Consider the following 17484-nt stretch of genomic DNA (forward strand, 5'->3'; position numbering starts at 1 on the left):
AGTGGTTTTGTGTTTTTCAAAGTTGACATAGGTAATACAGCTGGGTTTGGAACCAGGAAGACTCATCTTCCCAAATTCAAATCTGGCCTCAGACTTACTAGCTGTGACCCTGTTTGCCTTAATTTCCTCATCTGTCAAATGAGCTGGAGAAGGAAATGGCCAATCACTCCAGTGTCCTTGCCAAGAAAATCCCAAATGGGTTCATGAAGATTTGGACACAACTGAAACAACTCAGCAACACTATCTTCCATCTTCTTGCTAACTGTCCTCCCTACTGCCACATCCTCTGGCCCCCAAGCCAGACTACTGGAGAGCTCTATCTCATCTGAAAGGATATTTCCTTCCTCTACTGACCAAGATTTCAAACCAAACCAAACTATCACTGCTATATTACTGAAAGCCAAGAGGTTCGGGGACTGATAAATAATGGAAACTCTAACCTTAGATGATCAATAAGACCCCTTCCAATGGCATCTACATCCATTGGTCCTAAGGGTTTCATATCTTAGGGGCCTTCCCTCTCCCAGAGAACCCCCTAGTCTTTTATCCTCTTTGCCAACCCCATCTTCCAATAATACAATGAAAAGAATGACAGATTTGGGTTCGGAATCCAGAACTACCTTTGTGACCCTGCACTTCTGTCTGGCCTTCCTTCTCTCAATTAGAAAATAAGGAGGGGTGGCTAGGTGGCTCAGTGGATTGAGAGTCAGGCCTAGAGACAGGAGGTCCTAGGTTCAAATTTGACCTCAGATACTTCCTAGCTGTACAGCCCTGGGCAAGTCACTAGACCCCCACTGGCTATCATGGGAACCAACACATAATATAGATTCTAAGACAGAAGGTAAGGGTTTAAAAGAAAATGAAGAGGTGGAAACCTTCAATCCTACAATAGTGAAAGCAAGCCCAAAGCATTAGGCCTCTCTTGCATACCCTTGAGCCTTTCACATCCCTCCCCAACCCCAGGCCTTTCCTTTAGTTTGTAAATACTTAAAAGTTAATTCACAGTTTCCATTGAAGAAGAGAGGCTCCTAAAGTACAGGGTTTCCATTTTTTGTTTAGGTATCCCCAGCCAGATAAAAAGTATTAATCATCTCATTAGTCCCTTAATTTCTCAAGGTCCCAGCAACTCTAGAATTACAGTAGATGGAAGATGATGTGTGTATAGATATTTACTCCTATGAAAGGATCCAACATACAAGACCCTGAAGAATAGATACAAGGTGATTTTGGAGGAGTAAGGAGGAACCAGGAAAGGTCACACCGGAACTGAAGGAAGATTTCTAAGAGGTGAGAAGAGGGCATTAAGGACCCAGGGGTTGGTCAATGCAAGGGCACAGAGATGAGAATTGCAGAAGAGGGCGAAATCACTTAAAACTGCCTGGACCTGTGTCCTCCCCACCTGGCAAGCTGGGGGTGTGGGGGTGGCTTAGGAGGAACTCGACAGTACTACCCTTTGCCTAGAAGGCTCCCTTCGAGCTTTACATCTGGGACCCTCTTTGGGACATTAGGGCCATGGGGCAGGTGAAGGGGGAATAATGTCATATGCCTGAAAAAAGTAGGGCTGAGCCCCGTGGGAAACGCCAGAAGTTTCTATTTGCCGGGCAAGCTACCTCATCTCCTTGGACCTCAGTTTCCCCTTCAGTACAGTGAAGGTAACTAACTAGACCCGGTGGTCTCTACGGTCCCTTCCAGCACTGCCCGGGGAGCCCTCAGTTTCCCGAGGTGTAAAATGAAGAGGCTCCGCGGTGACTCGCACGCCGGGGGCTTGGGTGGAGAGGGATCAACCTCTTAGGGGTCCCCAGGAGGACTTGAAGAGAGTTGTCCGCGAGGTTCCCTACGGGGGTCCCGAGGCCCCGCCCCTCTCCATCGCAGCTAGACCGCAGTAGCCCCCCCTCCCCCTCCTCCGGCAACGCCCCTCCCCTCCCCCTTCCCTCCGGCCCCTTCCCTCCCCCTCACCTTGCCGTTCTTGGGGCTGCCGTTCAGGAACAGGGTGACCCGCCTCATCGCGCTGCCCGCGCCGGGTCCCGAGGGAGCCGCCACCCCCCCGTCTTCCCCCTCCCCCCCGCCACCCACCCGGGACTCAGAGGCAGCCCTCAGCCTGACCCGCCTCCCTGGGGGGGTCCTTCCGCCCCAGACCCCGATTCACACACACCCCCCGGGAGACGTCCCCTCCCACTCTCCACACCCCACTACTCCGCCCGTTCCTGGCCTTTCCCCTTCACCCCGCCCTCAGAGAGACTGGCGGAGATCCAGACCAATCACTGAGCAGGACCGGCGACCAGTCACCCAATCGTGAGGAGGAGAGGGCGGATACGAATTTAACGTGGCAGAGGGAGGAGGCTGAAGTGGGACGAAGAAAAAGTCCAATCGGAAGCTGAGGCAGGCCCGGGGCGGGAACTTGGAGATGACGGCTCCTGCGTCCGTCCAATCGCGAAGCAGTGCGAGGGAAGCTAGGGAATCCGAGCAAGGGGAACTGCAATTCACTCGCGCGGACAGCCCCCAGTCCCGCCCCTCTCTTTTCTCGGCCCACCAATCGCGGTAGCGTCATCCATCCGGAATTGCCTACTGGCGCAATCGAGCCCCGGCATCTGGTTGCGATTGGTTCGAAGGCTACTTTTCGAAATCGCGGGAGCCAATCCAAAGGAGTATCTGGAGCCGGCGGGAATAGTCCTCACTAGCAGGAGGACTTGTCTAAGGATCACTACGCCCAGCAGGCGAAAGAATCCTTGCAGTGGCGGAGCGTGTTCGACTGACTGCGCAGGCGCGCGGGCGGCCGGCGGAAGGATTCGCTGAGCCCAGGCGGTTGGCCGCGAGTGCCAACGCGCTGACGGAGGCGCTCGTGGTGGGTGGGGAACGCCGCCGGCCGTTTGAACCTGACGGCGGGACATGGCCGTGGCGGTCCACGGGAGGTGAGGGATCCTAGGCAGTCCTGGGACCGGCGGGAGGCGGGGGTCGGGAAACAATCTAAGGCGGCCGCCTAGCTCGGTGACTTAGCCTTCCCCGAGCTCCGCATGGAGGCGGCGCCTAAAGGATGCTTGTCTCTGCAGTCTTTCCGCGGCTCCTTTCCCGCTGCTGCAACAGCGAATGGGGTTGGGTCCGGGCGGGAGGGAGGTCTTCGTCCGCCCGCGTCTCTATTTCTGCGTGTGTCTGAGTGCGAATCTCCAGCTGTCTGTACCCTTCTCTTCCCCGGCCTCTCTGTGTACTTCTCGCCTTATATCTCTATCTCTGTGCGTTAATTTCGGTCTCTCCCCTTGTATCTTAGCTCTTACGTATTCTACCTGCACATCAATTTATCGGTGTATCTTTCATCTTTATCTTTATCTCTGACAGTGTATCTGTTACTATTTCTCTGCAAGTACCTATCCTGTATGTTCATTTGTTTCTGCCTCTCTGTATATCTCTGACTATCTCAGGATGTTTCTCTGGGCTTACCTCTGGGTCTCCATCTCTCTCTCCCCGCCCCCTCTCCAGTTTATTCCCTATGTTTCTCAGGAGTTAGAGAGCTGGTCTCATTCTCCTAATGACATACAGGCAACTCACTAAACATACCAACCTTATTCTTAAGATTGTAGTGAGTGACAGAACTGTTACAGGAAGTTTCCTCCCTGGGAGTTCCCTGTACCAATAAAATCACAGATCCATTTCCTGAACCTGACCTTGTTACCAAGTCTGTGTTTATCTCTTTACTAGATGTTGGAGAATGCAAGTGTTGTTGGATTGAGGGTCTCTTTAGGTCACCTTTCCTTGACAGTCATTGTGGCTTGTATGGACATAGTATTTTCATGTTGTCTTTCCATTAGAAAGTGAACTTTTTGAGGGTAGGGACTACAGTGTGAAAGATATTTTTACCGGTTTCTATGTATCAGCATTTAACAGAGTGCCTAGACCAGAGTAAGCTTTTTTTTTTTTTAATCCTTCTGTTTTAGAATCAATAGGAGCTATAAAGGGTGGGCAATCAAGTGACTTGCCCTGAGTCACACAGCTAGGAAGTTTCTGAGGCCAGATTTAACCTCCCAACTCCAGGGCTGGCCTTTCTATCTACTGAGCCATCTAGCTACCCCATTGTAAGCTCTTAATAACTTCATATTGCCTGCCTGGTTCCATTCCCTTCCATGACTGTTGCTGGCTGTGTGACCCTGGGAAAGATTCTACCTTTCTGGTCTTTGTTCCCTTATTTGTAAAATTGGGATAAAAACACTTTTACATGGTGGTCATGAGGCTTACATGAACTAACATACGGTTGCATACCTTATATCCTGATTGACATTTCTCTTAAGTGCCTCTCTTCTCTGATCCATCCTCCACAGTTGTCAGTCTTTACAAAAGTACAGGTCTAGCCAAGTCTCTTCTCAGAATACTACAGGTACTCCCTAACAATGCATATCAGAGACAATTGCCTACTTTTTCCATTTAATATCATCATAGCTTGGCTTTCACCAACTCTCCAGCCTTGTCATACACACTTGCCCTTCATGAACTCTTAAAGGGTATTCAGGGAAGAGTAGTCCCTTTTTTACGAGGCTGCTTATCCTTTTTTTGTCCATCTGCCACCCAGCTCTTAGACTATCTCAGCAGATGGACTAAACCAGGTTGTGGGGAATTGACAGGGCTCAAATCCATCCCTGAGTTAGGGGAGCGCCAGCCCCCGCCACAATGGGTGGCTGAGAACAATTTGTTCCACAAAAGACATCGTAGAAACCAAAGCTATCCACTGTATCCTGGGCCATTGCTCAGGATATGCTATGACTAGAAGAGAGAGTGAGGCTGATGACTGTAAATGCCTCACTTAAATCCATCAAAAGACATCAGTGATGTGATGTACAAGGACAACAGACCAACCACTCCTAACCCAGCCAAACTGCCCTTCTTACCAATGAAAGAGAAACCTTCGTGAATAGTCCAGGAGCTACATTAAGTGCCCAGTGTAAGACCCTGAGGAGAAAAGACAGACCCACCAGTCAGTCCCTGCGCTCTCTTGTTAGGGAAGTAGGACCATGTGTGCAGAATCAATCTGGGGGAATCAGAAAGGGCTTCATGTGGAAGCTGGTGTGTTTGAGCTATGTGTCTTAAATTCTTAAAGGTGGCTATAAGGAGGACACGCATGGCAGGCACGGGGTCCTCATAGCTAAAGTGTAATGCCCTGTGTGAGGACAGAGAAAGCTGTGGGAAGGGGAGGAACAGACAAGAAGGCTGGGGCCAGGCCACAAAAGCTGATGTTTTGTCTTAGAAACAAGGGCCCTTAAAGTTGGAGAAAACCTAGGTTCAAATCCCACTATAGCTACTTATGACCTTGGCAAGGCACTTAAATTCCCACTTCTCATTGTTAAAATGAGGGATGAGAGGAGATTTCCAGGGCAGTGGGCTAGCAAGAGTTAACTCACTTGTACTCAAATCTTCTCAGGTCTCATCTATAAAATCATGGGGTTGTATGTAGTAGAGAGCATTCATTCAAATCTGTCCCCAGACACTTTCTAGGTGTGTGACTCTGGACAAGTCCCTTAATCCTGTTTGCCTAGCCCATGCCCATTTGTCTTAGAGTTTACAAAAAAAATTTTTAAGCCCTTCCCTTCAGTCTTCAGTACTATTTATTGATTCCAACGCACAAGAATGGTAAGGGCTAGGCAATGGGGGTTAAGTGATTTGCCCAGGATCACACAGCTAGGAAGTGTCCTACTAGCTGCGCCAGTGTCCTCACTAAGACAGAAAATAAGATTAAAAAAATACCCGAGTTCACATTCCATCTCAGACTCTGGGGAAGTTATTGAACCTCATTGAGCCCCAGCATCCTCATCTGGATAATGCTATGCCTTCCTCACTTTATGATGCTGAATGAAATGAGATGTGTAGTTCTTCACAGACCTTAAGAGGGACATATAATAACATATGGGAGATGTCAGCTCTTAGATGATGTCCAAGACTGCTTCCAGCTCTAAATCCCATGACCTTAGGTCAGTGTTCTGCATCCTCCCAGAGCATAGTCAGAGGAGAGCTGCATTTGGACCCAGTGCCTGGGTTTAGGTCCCTGCTCTGAGACCTTCTCTCTTTGGGTCCTTGGGCCATTCAGAGATGGGATTCTCAGGATGTGCTCAACAGAACCTTAACAAGTCACCCAAGCATTAAATATAAGCTAAAATTTTTACCTACTTCTAAATTCAATGTTTATTTTTTTCCTCTTTAATTCTAATTTTGGTCATTAAATTTTTTTAATTAAAAATTTTTTTCCCTTTCTCTCTTCATCCTCTTCCTTCCCAACCTTCCCTGCATTGAAAAAGAAAGAAAAACAGAACTTCTGGCACAAACATGTATAGTTAAGCAAACGGATCTCCCATTAGCTGTGTCAAAAAAATAAAAAACCACAGTCCTAAAGTCTTTACAATACTGTTGTTATTGTATAGATTGTTCTCCTGGCTTTGTTCAATTCTGCATCAGTCATACAAATCTTTCCAGATTTCTCCCCTTTGACATTTCTTATAGCATGATAGAATTCCATCACTTAAATAAGTGATAATTTGTTCAGCTACTCTTCAATTGATGGGCACCCCTCAGTTTTCAGTTCTCTGCAACCTTAAAAAGAATTGCTATAAGTAAGTCATTATCCTTTTTTATTATACCACCAGCATCTCATCAATATTGTGAATACTTTTCTTGACTATTTTATTTTCAAAACTTTCCTTGGAGCTAAGGGGATATATTTGTAATTTCCATGTAATTGTACCAAGAATTCAACTAAGTTTCCTAAATTAATCAAAGGACTATTTTAAACTTTTTGCCAGTAGCCATTATATTACTTATTTTTTAGATGGACATCATTTCAGAAGCCACGAATGGCCTTGAAATCAAGGAGTCTGTTGTTAACAATATTGGTATGTGGGATTGATTTCCTTATTTTGGAATTTAGGGTTTGGGAGTCTTAAAATTTTTGTGCTGTAATTTATACTGTACAATGTATTACTTTGGCTTTCAGAAAATAGGTCCTTAACTGATGAGAAGCATGTAATCCACCAAAAGCAAGAAGCAGCAATGGACCCAATCCTCGTTACACCAGAAAAACTTAAGACCCCGATGAATTTTTCTACTGTAACAGTGGAGCAGCTTGGGATTACACCAGAAAGTTTTGTGAAGCAATCTCCAGGTAAGAGCAGAAGGGGCCTTTGTAGTCTATCTTTTAAGAAGAGAGTTTGAAATATTGGACAGTCTTTTTAATCCGCCTAAATTATATAGGGATCTGGTGTTTGGAGTAACTTATTTTGCTATTCAGACTATCTTTCACAAGAGAACTTCTTCAGTCAGAACAGAGTTTAATCATGGAATTATAGTTTATCATAATACACATTAACTCTTTACTTAATATTTCTTAAGTCCCTTTCCTATAGAGGAGAAAAAAAGTTCTCTTCAGGTTATGCAAATCATCTTACTTTCAGACAGTGTGTGGTTTCATCATTTTGGATTCTCTTCTTTTTTTTTTTTAAACCCTTATCTTCCATCTTGGAGTCAATACTGTGTATTGGCTCCAAGGGCTAGGCAATGGGGATCAAGTGACTTGCCCAGGGTCACACAGCTGGGAAGTGTCTGAGGCCAGATTTGAACCTAGGACCTCCCATCTCTAGGACTGACTCTCAATCCACTGAGCTACCCAGCTGCCCCCTTGGATTCTCTTCTAATGTTGATCCTAGACTGTAGACAGTTGAACCCATAGCATCATGCATCATCTTTAACAATAGGAAGAGATGGGCATCCAGAAAGAGAAGCCTTTGAGTTTGCTAGAATGGCTTCATTGCCTTTTTAAAAACCCTTAACTTTTGTCTTAGAATCAATACTAAGTATCAGTTCCAAGGCAGAAGAGGAGTTTGGGCTAGGCCTGTGGTGGCAAACCTATGGCACGGGTGCCAGAGCAGGCACTCAGAGTCCTGCTTGGGCATGCACTGTCTCCCCAGCCAGAGTTCACTGGAGTTCCTTATTAGAAAACCAAAGGAATGTAGGGCCAGGCTGTTCCCCTCCCCTTCTCCCAGGGCTCCTGCTCTTCTAAAAGGTTCTCCATCACAGAGCAAGACAATAAGGGTTGGGTCACTTGGCCAGGATCATGTAGCTAGGAAGTGCTTGAGGCCATATTTGAACCCAGGACCTGTCATCTCTAGGCTTGGCTTTATCCACAGAGCCACCTAGCTGTCCCTTAATGGACTTTTTAAATAGGAAAGTTGTGGGTAGGCAAGGACAATGTACTAGACAGAGTTGCCCTGAATTTTTACCAAAGCTTTGAATAAATTCTCCTTTATTTGTAGGCTTGGCATTAACACTGGTAGACTAATTCAGAACGAGCTGGCTGGCCATATTCAAAGAGGTGTTGTTAATGGTTCAATGTCAGCATGGCAGGAAGTATCTGGTGGATCAGCCCAGCAGTTAGTGCTTTTTAATATTTCTATCAATAACTGGGAAAAACATCCATATACTCCCCGAGTTTACAGATGACACAAAACTAGAAAAGAGAGCTCACCCAGAGCATTAGGCTGAATTGAATACAGTTGGACAGCAGTTGTTCGGGCTTTGAAGTGAACCTCCAGCTCAGTCGGAGCCAGCTGTCTTGTTAGTCCAAAAGGCAGTTTGAAAGGCTACATCAAGAAGCCTGGGCTGTTGTTCCCCTTTGATTCTCTGCTCTTCAACCTTGTCTTGTGCCGTGTTCATTTCTGGGCACCGTCCTGACTGACTTCCCCTAAACACACCATTCTTTTTTTTTTTTAATAAACCCTTACCTTCTGTCTTGGAGTCAATACTGTGTCTTGGCTCCAAGGCAGAAGAGTAAACACACCATTCTTAAAGAATGTTTAGGGGAAGTCAGGATGGTGAAAGGCCTCATGCTCATGAGAGGACTGCTCAAAGAAACAGGTTTTTAGCCTGGAAAAGAGAAGATTGGAGTGGCCTGGTGGTTAGTGGTTGTTGTGTTTTTGCAGGGAAATCAACAAGTAGAGGACAGATTAGATTTTTTCTCTGACCCCTGAGGATAGAACCAGGAGCAATGAAGGGATATTATAAAGAAGCCAATTTATTGGATATCAGGAAACCCTTCCAAATTTTAATTAGAACTGTCCCACAGTGGAGGAGGCTACCTGGAGTGGGGAATGGGCTCTCCACAGGGCAACCTCTTTGGGGAATGTTTAGTGGTCGTTCCTTTTCTTGTGCCTTGGGGTTGGACCAAAAGGCCTCTGAAGCCCCTTCCAACACCCACATTTTCTGTGATTTGTGTGACCATTTTTTGTTGCTTTGGCCATGAGAATTTACAGCTCTGTGGCCAATTGCTGGTGATGTTTGAGCTCATGGACTCCTGTAGGTGGTAGTTAGGGTTATACTAATCTGATGGAATGTGCCATTCACACATCTTGATAAGAGCAGGATTTCGGGGGACATCATTGAATATTCTTAGATGTGTCCAGATTCTGGTCAGTTTGGATACACAAGCCAGAGGATGTTAGAAGTCAGATCATATTTTGTCGCTGACTGATGATATTTTGCTGAACAAAAAGTCTTTGTCAGCTATCATATGGAATACTGTTTCCTTCTAAGATTTGCCTCTTATAAAGGACAATGAGGGGAGGCAGCTGGGTATCTCAGTGGATTGAGAGCCAAGCCTAGAGATGGGAGGTCCTGGGTTCAAATGTGGCTGGCCTCAGACACTTTACAACTGTGTGACCCTGGGCAAGTCACTTCTTCCCCATTGCCTAGCCCTTACTGCTCTTCTGCCTTGGAACCAATACAGAAGGTAAAGGTTTAAAAAAAAAGATAAGAAAGGACGATGAGATGAACTTAATGACTGGGGCTCTATTGTGTCAAAACCATAGAAATAAGACCCAGCAACAGAAGCACTTATGTGATACTAAAAGACCAGGCAGGGCCAGATTTGGAATTCTCCCATATATTTATCTTTGAGTACAAGTGATCCAAGTATATTACTTGCTTAATTTGATTCTGTTTTTGTAAGACAAAATTCTCAAAAGTGGCCAAATAGAAATACTTCAGGCAGAGGTTCCCAATCCTTTTTTTTTTTTCCTCCTGGTCTTCATACTCCTCAACTTTTGTTAAACCTCTCCATACCTTCTAGTCAACATGAAAGAGAATTTTAGAGTTTATCACCCTTTTACACATAAATGGAACCTAGTTATTTACCATGTCTTCCTCTTTTCCTAGCTTCTTGTACCCCCAATGGTCACTAGTCTGCAGATAGGGAGCTCCTGCCATCAGAGGATTACATTTTGAAATCCCTAGCTTTTTTTTCTCCTCACTAGATTTTTTTTTTTTGGTCAAAGAATAGCTGCCCAGAACATACTGAAGCTCTGTTGGGTTGAATTGTCCCCAGTTCAAATGCAGAGGCCTATCTTGTCAAGTCTTTTTTGCATGTTACCTGCAGAGCCAGTTTGAAGGTCTTTTTAATTGTAAATATTTTTATTATGGTTAGGAAGGAAGATTTTTTTTTCCCCAAAAATATCCTAAAGGAAAAAAAAATTATTTAGTTAGTTACAATAGAATTATGCAACAGTTGAATAATGTATAATTGAAAATCTGTTACCCTAAAAAAGAACTACATTTCCCAGGAGCCCACTGACTTCCTGTCATTACTTACTTCCTGTTGATAGGAAGCGCAGGGTCCTGGTCTCTGTCTTGCAGTGAGCATGGTGGCGGTAGTAAGAGCAGGGATTTTTAAATAGGCTAATCAGCCATGGACATGTGATCTTTGTTTTGTATCTTTTTTATTCCTTTATTTCTAAATGATCATTAATCTCTTAAAATATAACATTTTATTATTTAAGATTAATTTTGGATTTTACATTTTCGGCAACCACTAGTCTGAGAACCTCTCTCCCGCCTAATATCCCCTGTCTACAGGAAGTACATAATGACAGGAAGTCAGTGAACTCCAGGGAAATGAAGTTCTTTTTTAGGGTAACAGATTTTTTCACTTATACATTAACAGAATAGAAAGACTGACCTCAAGAAATCACAGGATAATTAATGCATTCTTGTGATTCATGCACACAGAATACACTTGAAGAATTTCAGAGTTGGAAGGGATCTTCTTAGAAGCCATTCAGTCCCCAACCCACCTTTGAGGGGAAAAAAAATCCTTCATAATGCCATCCAGAAGCTCATAAAGCTTTCTCTAACTCTTGAAGCATCTCTTCTGCTTCTTCTGTACCTTGGGAGCCTTTGTTTGACATCAAGCCTCAGCTTGTCTCTACCATAGTGTTCCTGGTTCCCAATCCTCCCCAGTGCCTTTAGCAGCTCTCCCCATCCTGGCTGTGCTCTGTGACTGTGGGCACTGGCACTCCAGCAGTGGTCCATGTGGGGCAGAGCATAACAGGACTCAACATCACCTGACTCTTGGCTCCCAGGGCTTTCAGTCCAAACTCAAAATATATTCTGAAGAGAAAAGGAGTGAACAGAAAGCAGGAATCATCACTATGAGAGGGGATTGTTGGTTCTGAATTTTTTGTAAGTTTTCAGTACATGAAAATCAGGCTTGGGGTTGTTTTTGCTTTTTAATATAATTTTATTTTAAAAATATTTTTCCATGGTTACTTGATCTCCTCTCCCCCCTACCCCCTCCCCTTCCTAGAGCTGACAAGCAATTCCAGTGGATTATATATGTATTATTATTCAACCTATTTCCATATCATTCATTTTTATAATAGAAAAACCTTTTAAAAAACAAAGCCCCAAATCCCAAACCCAGATAACCAAGTGATAAATCATATGCTTTTCTTCTGGATTTCTAGTCCCTTAGATTTTTCTCTGGATGTAGATGGCATTCTTTCTCATAAGTCTGAAAATTGCCCTGGAATCATTGCATTGCTTTTAGTAGCAAATTATGTCACATTTGATAGTGCCACCGTGTTTCATTTTCTGTGTACAACATTCTCCTGGTTCTGCTCATTTCACTTTGCATCAGTTCATGGAGGTCTTTCCAGTTCTTATAAAAATCCATCAATTCATCATTCCTTATAGCACAATAGTATTCCATCACTATCAGATACCACAGTTTGTTCAGCCAAGGAAGTTAGGTATTTTAAAGAGATTTTCATGTTGTAGTATAAGGATAAGGAAAGACATTTGGGGCCAATTCAGGGTCACCACAAATCCATGGTTTAGGAGAAAGTGTAATGATCATTTCTAGAATGGAAATGTAGACTCTGCTTGGTTTAGTGGAGACCAGTTGTCACCAGAAGTCCTGCTTCTGGATTCTAACTTTAGTTCACCCTCTCAGTGATGCAAGTTGCTTCCCCCCTTTGGGCATCGTTTCCTCACCAGTAAAATGAAGAGGGTTGGACTAGAGAACATCTCTCAGTGTCAAGCACTGTGTTGGGCACAAAGACTACTTCAAAGCAGCCTCTTCTGCTAGAAGCCTTCATTCTAGTTTGGAAAAAGCAAACAAGTCCACCAATAAGTAAATGGAAACAGTACCAAAAGGTTGGGGTACTGGGATGGAGGAGGAGAGAGCATCAAGACCTTATGGGTCAGAGAAGGCCATGTGCAGGATAGGTGCTTGGCCTCATAAAGGAGTTTTAATCCGGGGTCCTTTGAGACCAAAGGCTGGTGAGAGTCTGGGAACCCAGGCCGCCATGGGGTGTTTGCTGCTTTGCCTGGGAACGAGGGAAGAGAGAGGGTGACTGTGATTGATGTCTGTCCTTTCCTCAGCCCTGCAACTGAACTCTCCCCTAGTTAGAAAGTGAGGGAGAGGCTGGGGCTCTCCTTGCTTCTCTCTGTGTGTCCCTAGTGCTTCGCATCTCCTCGGTACCTAGCAGGCACCTCTGAATGCTTTTATATTCATCTGTTCCAACTACCAATGCAAGGAAAAACCTAACTAATGTTTAGAGTTCTCTCAAGAGGGAATGGTTGCCTTGGAGAGTATTGATTTCATTACAGGTGACTATCAGTTGGTATAAAGATTTCTATAACAGGTAGATAGATCTGACTAGTCAAATAAGAGTTTTTTCCAAGTCTATGTTATATTTGTATGAATTAAGCAAACCTTTTTTTTTTAAATATGTAAATACAGGGTGCCCCAAAAATCTCATTTCAATTTTAAAGGTTAAAGCTGCGCTAGGTCTTTTGAGACAGTCTGTAAAATGAGTGGATAGGTCTGCCTCATCAGGAACTTAAAATCCAAGTAGACGTGTTTAAAAATTTGTTCTTTGATGAGTTTATAGGTATCAAAAACTTTGCTTTCTGGCCAGTGTGCACATTTTCAAGTGAGTAAGATTGAACTAACCCGTGAACAGACTCTTGAGGCAGAAAGATTTTTGTTTAACTTATTAAAAAATTATTAAAAAACTAAAATAAAGATTTCTTTCTGTCTACATAAATATATTAGGAAAAGGGTTCTTGAAAATGGGAACTTCTACTTCTAATTACATGGCTTTTCAACATATAATAAACTCAATGTATAACTTTCAAAGTTGTCAGGCTCATCTGATTCTTTCTGACCTTCTGTCCTCTGTGCATTCAAAAGGATGCTTCAGTGCCCCCTTTTTCTTTTCTCTTGGCTGCCTCTTCCTTAACTCCCTTCTCTTATCCTCCAAATGAAGGGGAAAAAATCTAATATTAATAGTCAAAACCATTTCCCACACCTTACTGTGTTTACTCTGCATTCGGTACCTTCAATACATCCTCTCTGCCAGGAGGAAGCAGCTTATTATTGATTAGTGTTAGGGACCATTATAAGGAGCTGGTGCATGTGTCTTCAGGCTAGTTGGTCATTTAGTGGGACTGGGAAAAAGCTTTTCTGGGTCAGACTGGAGTGTCCATTGTCCCCGTGTCTGCATCCTCGAATCCTGCTTTTCTTCATGGCTTAGCTCAAGTACCATCTTCTGCATTTGGTGCTCTCTGCTACCCAGGAGCTGCTTGTGGCGTCTTCCCTGCCCTGTCCTCGGGTAGGATGTGCTGTGGTACACATGCCTGTATTTATGTGGAGTTAATTCTCCTAGGAATGCCCTCTCCTGGTGGCCATGAATTTACTTTACTTCTTGGTATCCTCAGTGCTATGACTGGTATGTAGTTAATGCATAGGAAATATAGAGTTGGGAAAGCCCAGGATTTTTTGTGTGTAGAAGAAAATAGGGGCTGAAATGAAATGTCCATTAAAAATCATACGTCCTGATTGTGTGCAGAACCATGTTCTCTATTGAGCTTTTGGGGATGGGCCACAGTTTCCTAAGCTACAAGAAAATTTTCATTCCAGGAAAATCCTTGCTAAAAAAATCAAGGCGCCGTTCCACAGTTGGAGTCAGAGGTTCTTCTGAAACAAATCTTCTCATTAGATACATTGCTCAGCAAAGGAATTTTGAAAAAGCAAATGAATCTCCTTTGGCAGAGGCTTCTCCTTCAATACAGGTATGTGTTTTTTGTACCTTCTTGAAATGATCTATTAGTAGTAAAAAGAGTATAAATTGTCTTCGCTTTATTCTGCCTTCTGTTTGTTCCCACACTCTGGCTCTGGGCAGAGACTGCTTTTTCTGTCCTGCACGTTTCCTCATGTCTCCGTGTGTACTTGGTTAGCAGACATTAAGTCTTACTGTTAATGCTGTGTGTGTACATTCTCCGCCGATCTCCACAGACTTGGGATCCTGGAGCGTGTCCTGCCCCAGTTCTCTGGGGATAGGAGGGACCTGATGGGCTTCCCTGTCACACAGTCTACACTGTAAGCTCCTTGAGGGCGAGGACTCCTAGCACAGTGCCTGGCCCATTGGGAATCTGTGGGAGGGATGCCATGGAGCCACCCCGTGCCATTGTTGTGTGGGCCTTTCCCGATGTTGTATACACTGTCCATGAAAGGACAAACATAAAGTAAATCCAAGGGGGGGGGTGTTCTGGGGGGCAACTTCCCTACCAGGGAGAGGGGAGCAGAGGAGATTCCGGCCCTTAAATAAGGCGCAAAGATGGGATAGCAAAGTGGGTGTCGAATGGAGGGTGGAAGGAAGTAACACGCCCTAAATCTGGAAAGCAAGCTGGCCGGGGGGGATCCTGGAGCTCCCTCGCCTGTAAGGCCATTATGAGAAAGGAAGGGCCCCTGACCCACAGCCAGGGGCTTCATGGCAGAGAAGGGCTGGAGTGTGTCCGAGGGGATGGTGCGGTCAGAGGTGGTTGGGGGTGGGCCTCGGGGCCACGTGGGTGCTGGGGGGCAGGCTGAAGGCCCTAATTCAGCTGAGAGGTGAGGAGGCCTAAAGTAGGAGCAGAGAGAATGGAGGAGATGCAGAGGCTTGAACAGACAGGCGTGACTGGGGAGACGGTAAAGTGAAACCAAGAGAGCCTGCTGCTGAAGAGCCAGGCCCTGCTGCCTGCTCCCCATTGAGCTGTGGATGACTCCCTCACCTGCAAGCGGGCTGAGAACAACTGGGAGAATTTATTAAATGAAGAGAACCCCCTTGCGGTGAGCCTGCCCTCCCCTCTCCAGCCCACCTTCTCTCTGATGTCACGTCTGATTCGAGAGCTGCTGCGGGGAGCCTGTTTCCAGTCATGGCCTTCCACCGATCTGATGACCAAATGCAAGAAGCACTTGAGCCCAGGCTGCACTTGTGTGACGTTCCCTCCTCACGTTCCCCCACTCCTGCCCAGATAGGCCAGAGGAGCAGGGGGTGCCCTGAGCCATCCTCATCACAGACCATCGGGGACTCCATGTGCTCCTTCCCTTCCCTCCCTCCCGGCTCTCCTCTGTTCCTAGAAAACTTCCCATCCTCACATTGTCCCATTCGACTGGACTGTCCTTTCACAGCTCCTTGGGTTTCCGGAAAGAGTGCTGTGACCGGGGAAAGGGCAGCGAGCCCCGCGGCACCTTTCTGTGTCGCATCCCTTGGGGCAGAAGCCTCACGGGGGTGCCCGTTGTAGCCATTTCACCAGAAGCTCTTGGTGTTCCTTTCTCCTTCCGACAGAGCTCACTGTCTATAGGCACCCCTGCTGGCTCCTGTTCTCTTTGGCTCCCTTCCTTTTTTTTTTTTAAGTTAACTTACCCAGAAAGCTGTATGTAGTGGGTGGGATTGACTCCATTCTCTTTCCTGTCACTCTCTTAACTGCATTCTGGCTTCTGACTTGAGTCAAAACTGCTTTCTCCATAGTTTCTAGTGATCTCTGTTCATTGTGAAGCAACAGCCTTTTGTAGTCCGCTTCCTAAGACAGGCTCGCACTCTCCCTTTCTTCCCCCCCCCCCCCCCCCCCCCCCCCCCGCTCTGTCTCTGTCTCTCTCCCCTCCTGAACTCTTCCTGCTTCCCAACTTCCCTGTTACCACCATTCTCCCAGTCACTTGGACTGCCAACCTAGATGTCACTCTGACTGTTCTTCTCCCCTTTCCCTCCAATCCAATCCCTCACCAAAACTTATCAGTTTTGCCTTTTTAACATTTCTCATCTGTGCCCCCTTCTCTCAAACACTTCCTCCATCCTAGTATAGGTCCTTTCTCTCCTCACACTTAAGACTGCTATGATTAAAACCTGCAAGTTGGTCTCTTAGCCTCAAGGCTTTCCCCATTCTAGTCCACTCTTGTTTAGCTAACCATTTGGTCTTTTCATAAAATCCTGTGGCTTCTCATTGACTCCCGAGTCCAATACAAACTCTTTTGTTTGACTTCCAAAAGCCCTTTATAACCTGGCCCCTTTCTCCCATTCCAGTCCAGTGGCCCTGGCCTCCTTGCTGTACCCCATATCTGGAACTCCCTTTTCCCTCTGAGATTATCCCCATTTCTCCTGTGTATATTGTGTCTGTCTTTGTTTCACTCAGCAGAAGACTAGCTCCTTGAAGGCTAGGACTCTTGTGGTTTTTTGTATGTTTGTTTTTGGTTTTGCCTTTCTTTGTATCCCAGCTTTTAGGACACTTAGTAAGTGCGGGTTGAGGTAACTTTTTCATCTCTGGCAATTTGCAAGGTCTAAAGTGAAATTTTAGAATGGAAACCTCTATCATTTTAACATCCCTTCCATCTTAGAATCAATACAGTGTATGGGTTCCAAGGCAGAAGGGCTGAAAGGCCTGGACATTGGGGGTGAAGTGACTTGCCCAGGGTCACCCAGCTAGAAAGTGTCTGAGGCCACATTTGAACCCAGGACCTCCTGCCTCTAGGCCTGGCTCTCATCCACTGAGCCTCAGTGGGATGCCAGGGGAGCCAGCTTCCCCCTCATATTACTATTTTTTAATGATGAAACTGTGAAACATAAAAATAACTGTGAAACTTGGAACACTAGTTTTTGGAATATTAAACTAATTAGTAAATTTTTATTATGGGCCGATGTGCTAAGTACCATGCTAGACTTGCCAGAGAACCAGGAACAATGATGGAAAGACATATAAGTGGGTTATAGAACATAGGTAATTGTGATTTGCCTCCAAAAAGTGGTGTAGAAGACTACCTTTCCCAAAAAATTAAAATCCAGGATAAACCAAAGGTCATGAAGTATTAAATCGGCAACATATTAGATGCCAGGAATTACTTGGGATCAGTGACGTCAACGGAAAATC

General features: G+C 45.2%; 2 protein-coding genes across 13 annotated transcripts in view; one reads left to right on the forward strand and one right to left on the reverse strand.

The window, feature by feature from the left end:
• The window catches only part of KCTD9 (potassium channel tetramerization domain containing 9), a 28840-nt gene extending 26628 nt beyond the window's left edge, over nucleotides 1-2212 (reverse strand). For 2 of the 8 annotated variants that reach the window (XM_056814586.1, XM_056814581.1), the window contains exon 1: nucleotides 1957-2208. In XM_056814586.1, coding sequence (XP_056670564.1) covers nucleotides 1957-2004 — 48 coding nt within the window. In that variant the 5' untranslated portion in view covers nucleotides 2005-2208. Of the gene's footprint in view, nucleotides 1-1610; nucleotides 1785-1956 lie in introns of those variants that run through there. The other 6 variants (XR_008915922.1, XM_056814592.1, XM_056814605.1 and 3 more) reach the window with 6 other exon arrangements.
• Nucleotides 2213-2703: 491 nt separating this feature from the next.
• The window catches only part of CDCA2 (cell division cycle associated 2), a 50067-nt gene continuing 35286 nt past the window's right edge, over nucleotides 2704-17484 (forward strand). For 2 of the 5 annotated variants that reach the window (XM_007477814.3, XM_007477813.3), the window contains exons 1-4: nucleotides 2759-2909; nucleotides 6800-6863; nucleotides 6965-7132; nucleotides 14225-14376. In XM_007477814.3, the coding sequence (XP_007477876.2) occupies nucleotides 6800-6863; nucleotides 6965-7132; nucleotides 14225-14376 (384 nt within the window). In that variant the 5' untranslated portion in view covers nucleotides 2759-2909. Of the gene's footprint in view, nucleotides 2910-6799; nucleotides 6864-6964; nucleotides 7133-14224; nucleotides 14377-17484 lie in introns of all 5 variants that reach the window. The other 3 variants (XM_056814559.1, XM_007477815.3, XM_007477816.3) reach the window with 3 other exon arrangements.

This window comes from Monodelphis domestica, chromosome 1 (genome assembly GCF_027887165.1).
Source record: "Monodelphis domestica isolate mMonDom1 chromosome 1, mMonDom1.pri, whole genome shotgun sequence".
NCBI classification, from domain to species: domain Eukaryota; kingdom Metazoa; phylum Chordata; class Mammalia; order Didelphimorphia; family Didelphidae; genus Monodelphis; species Monodelphis domestica.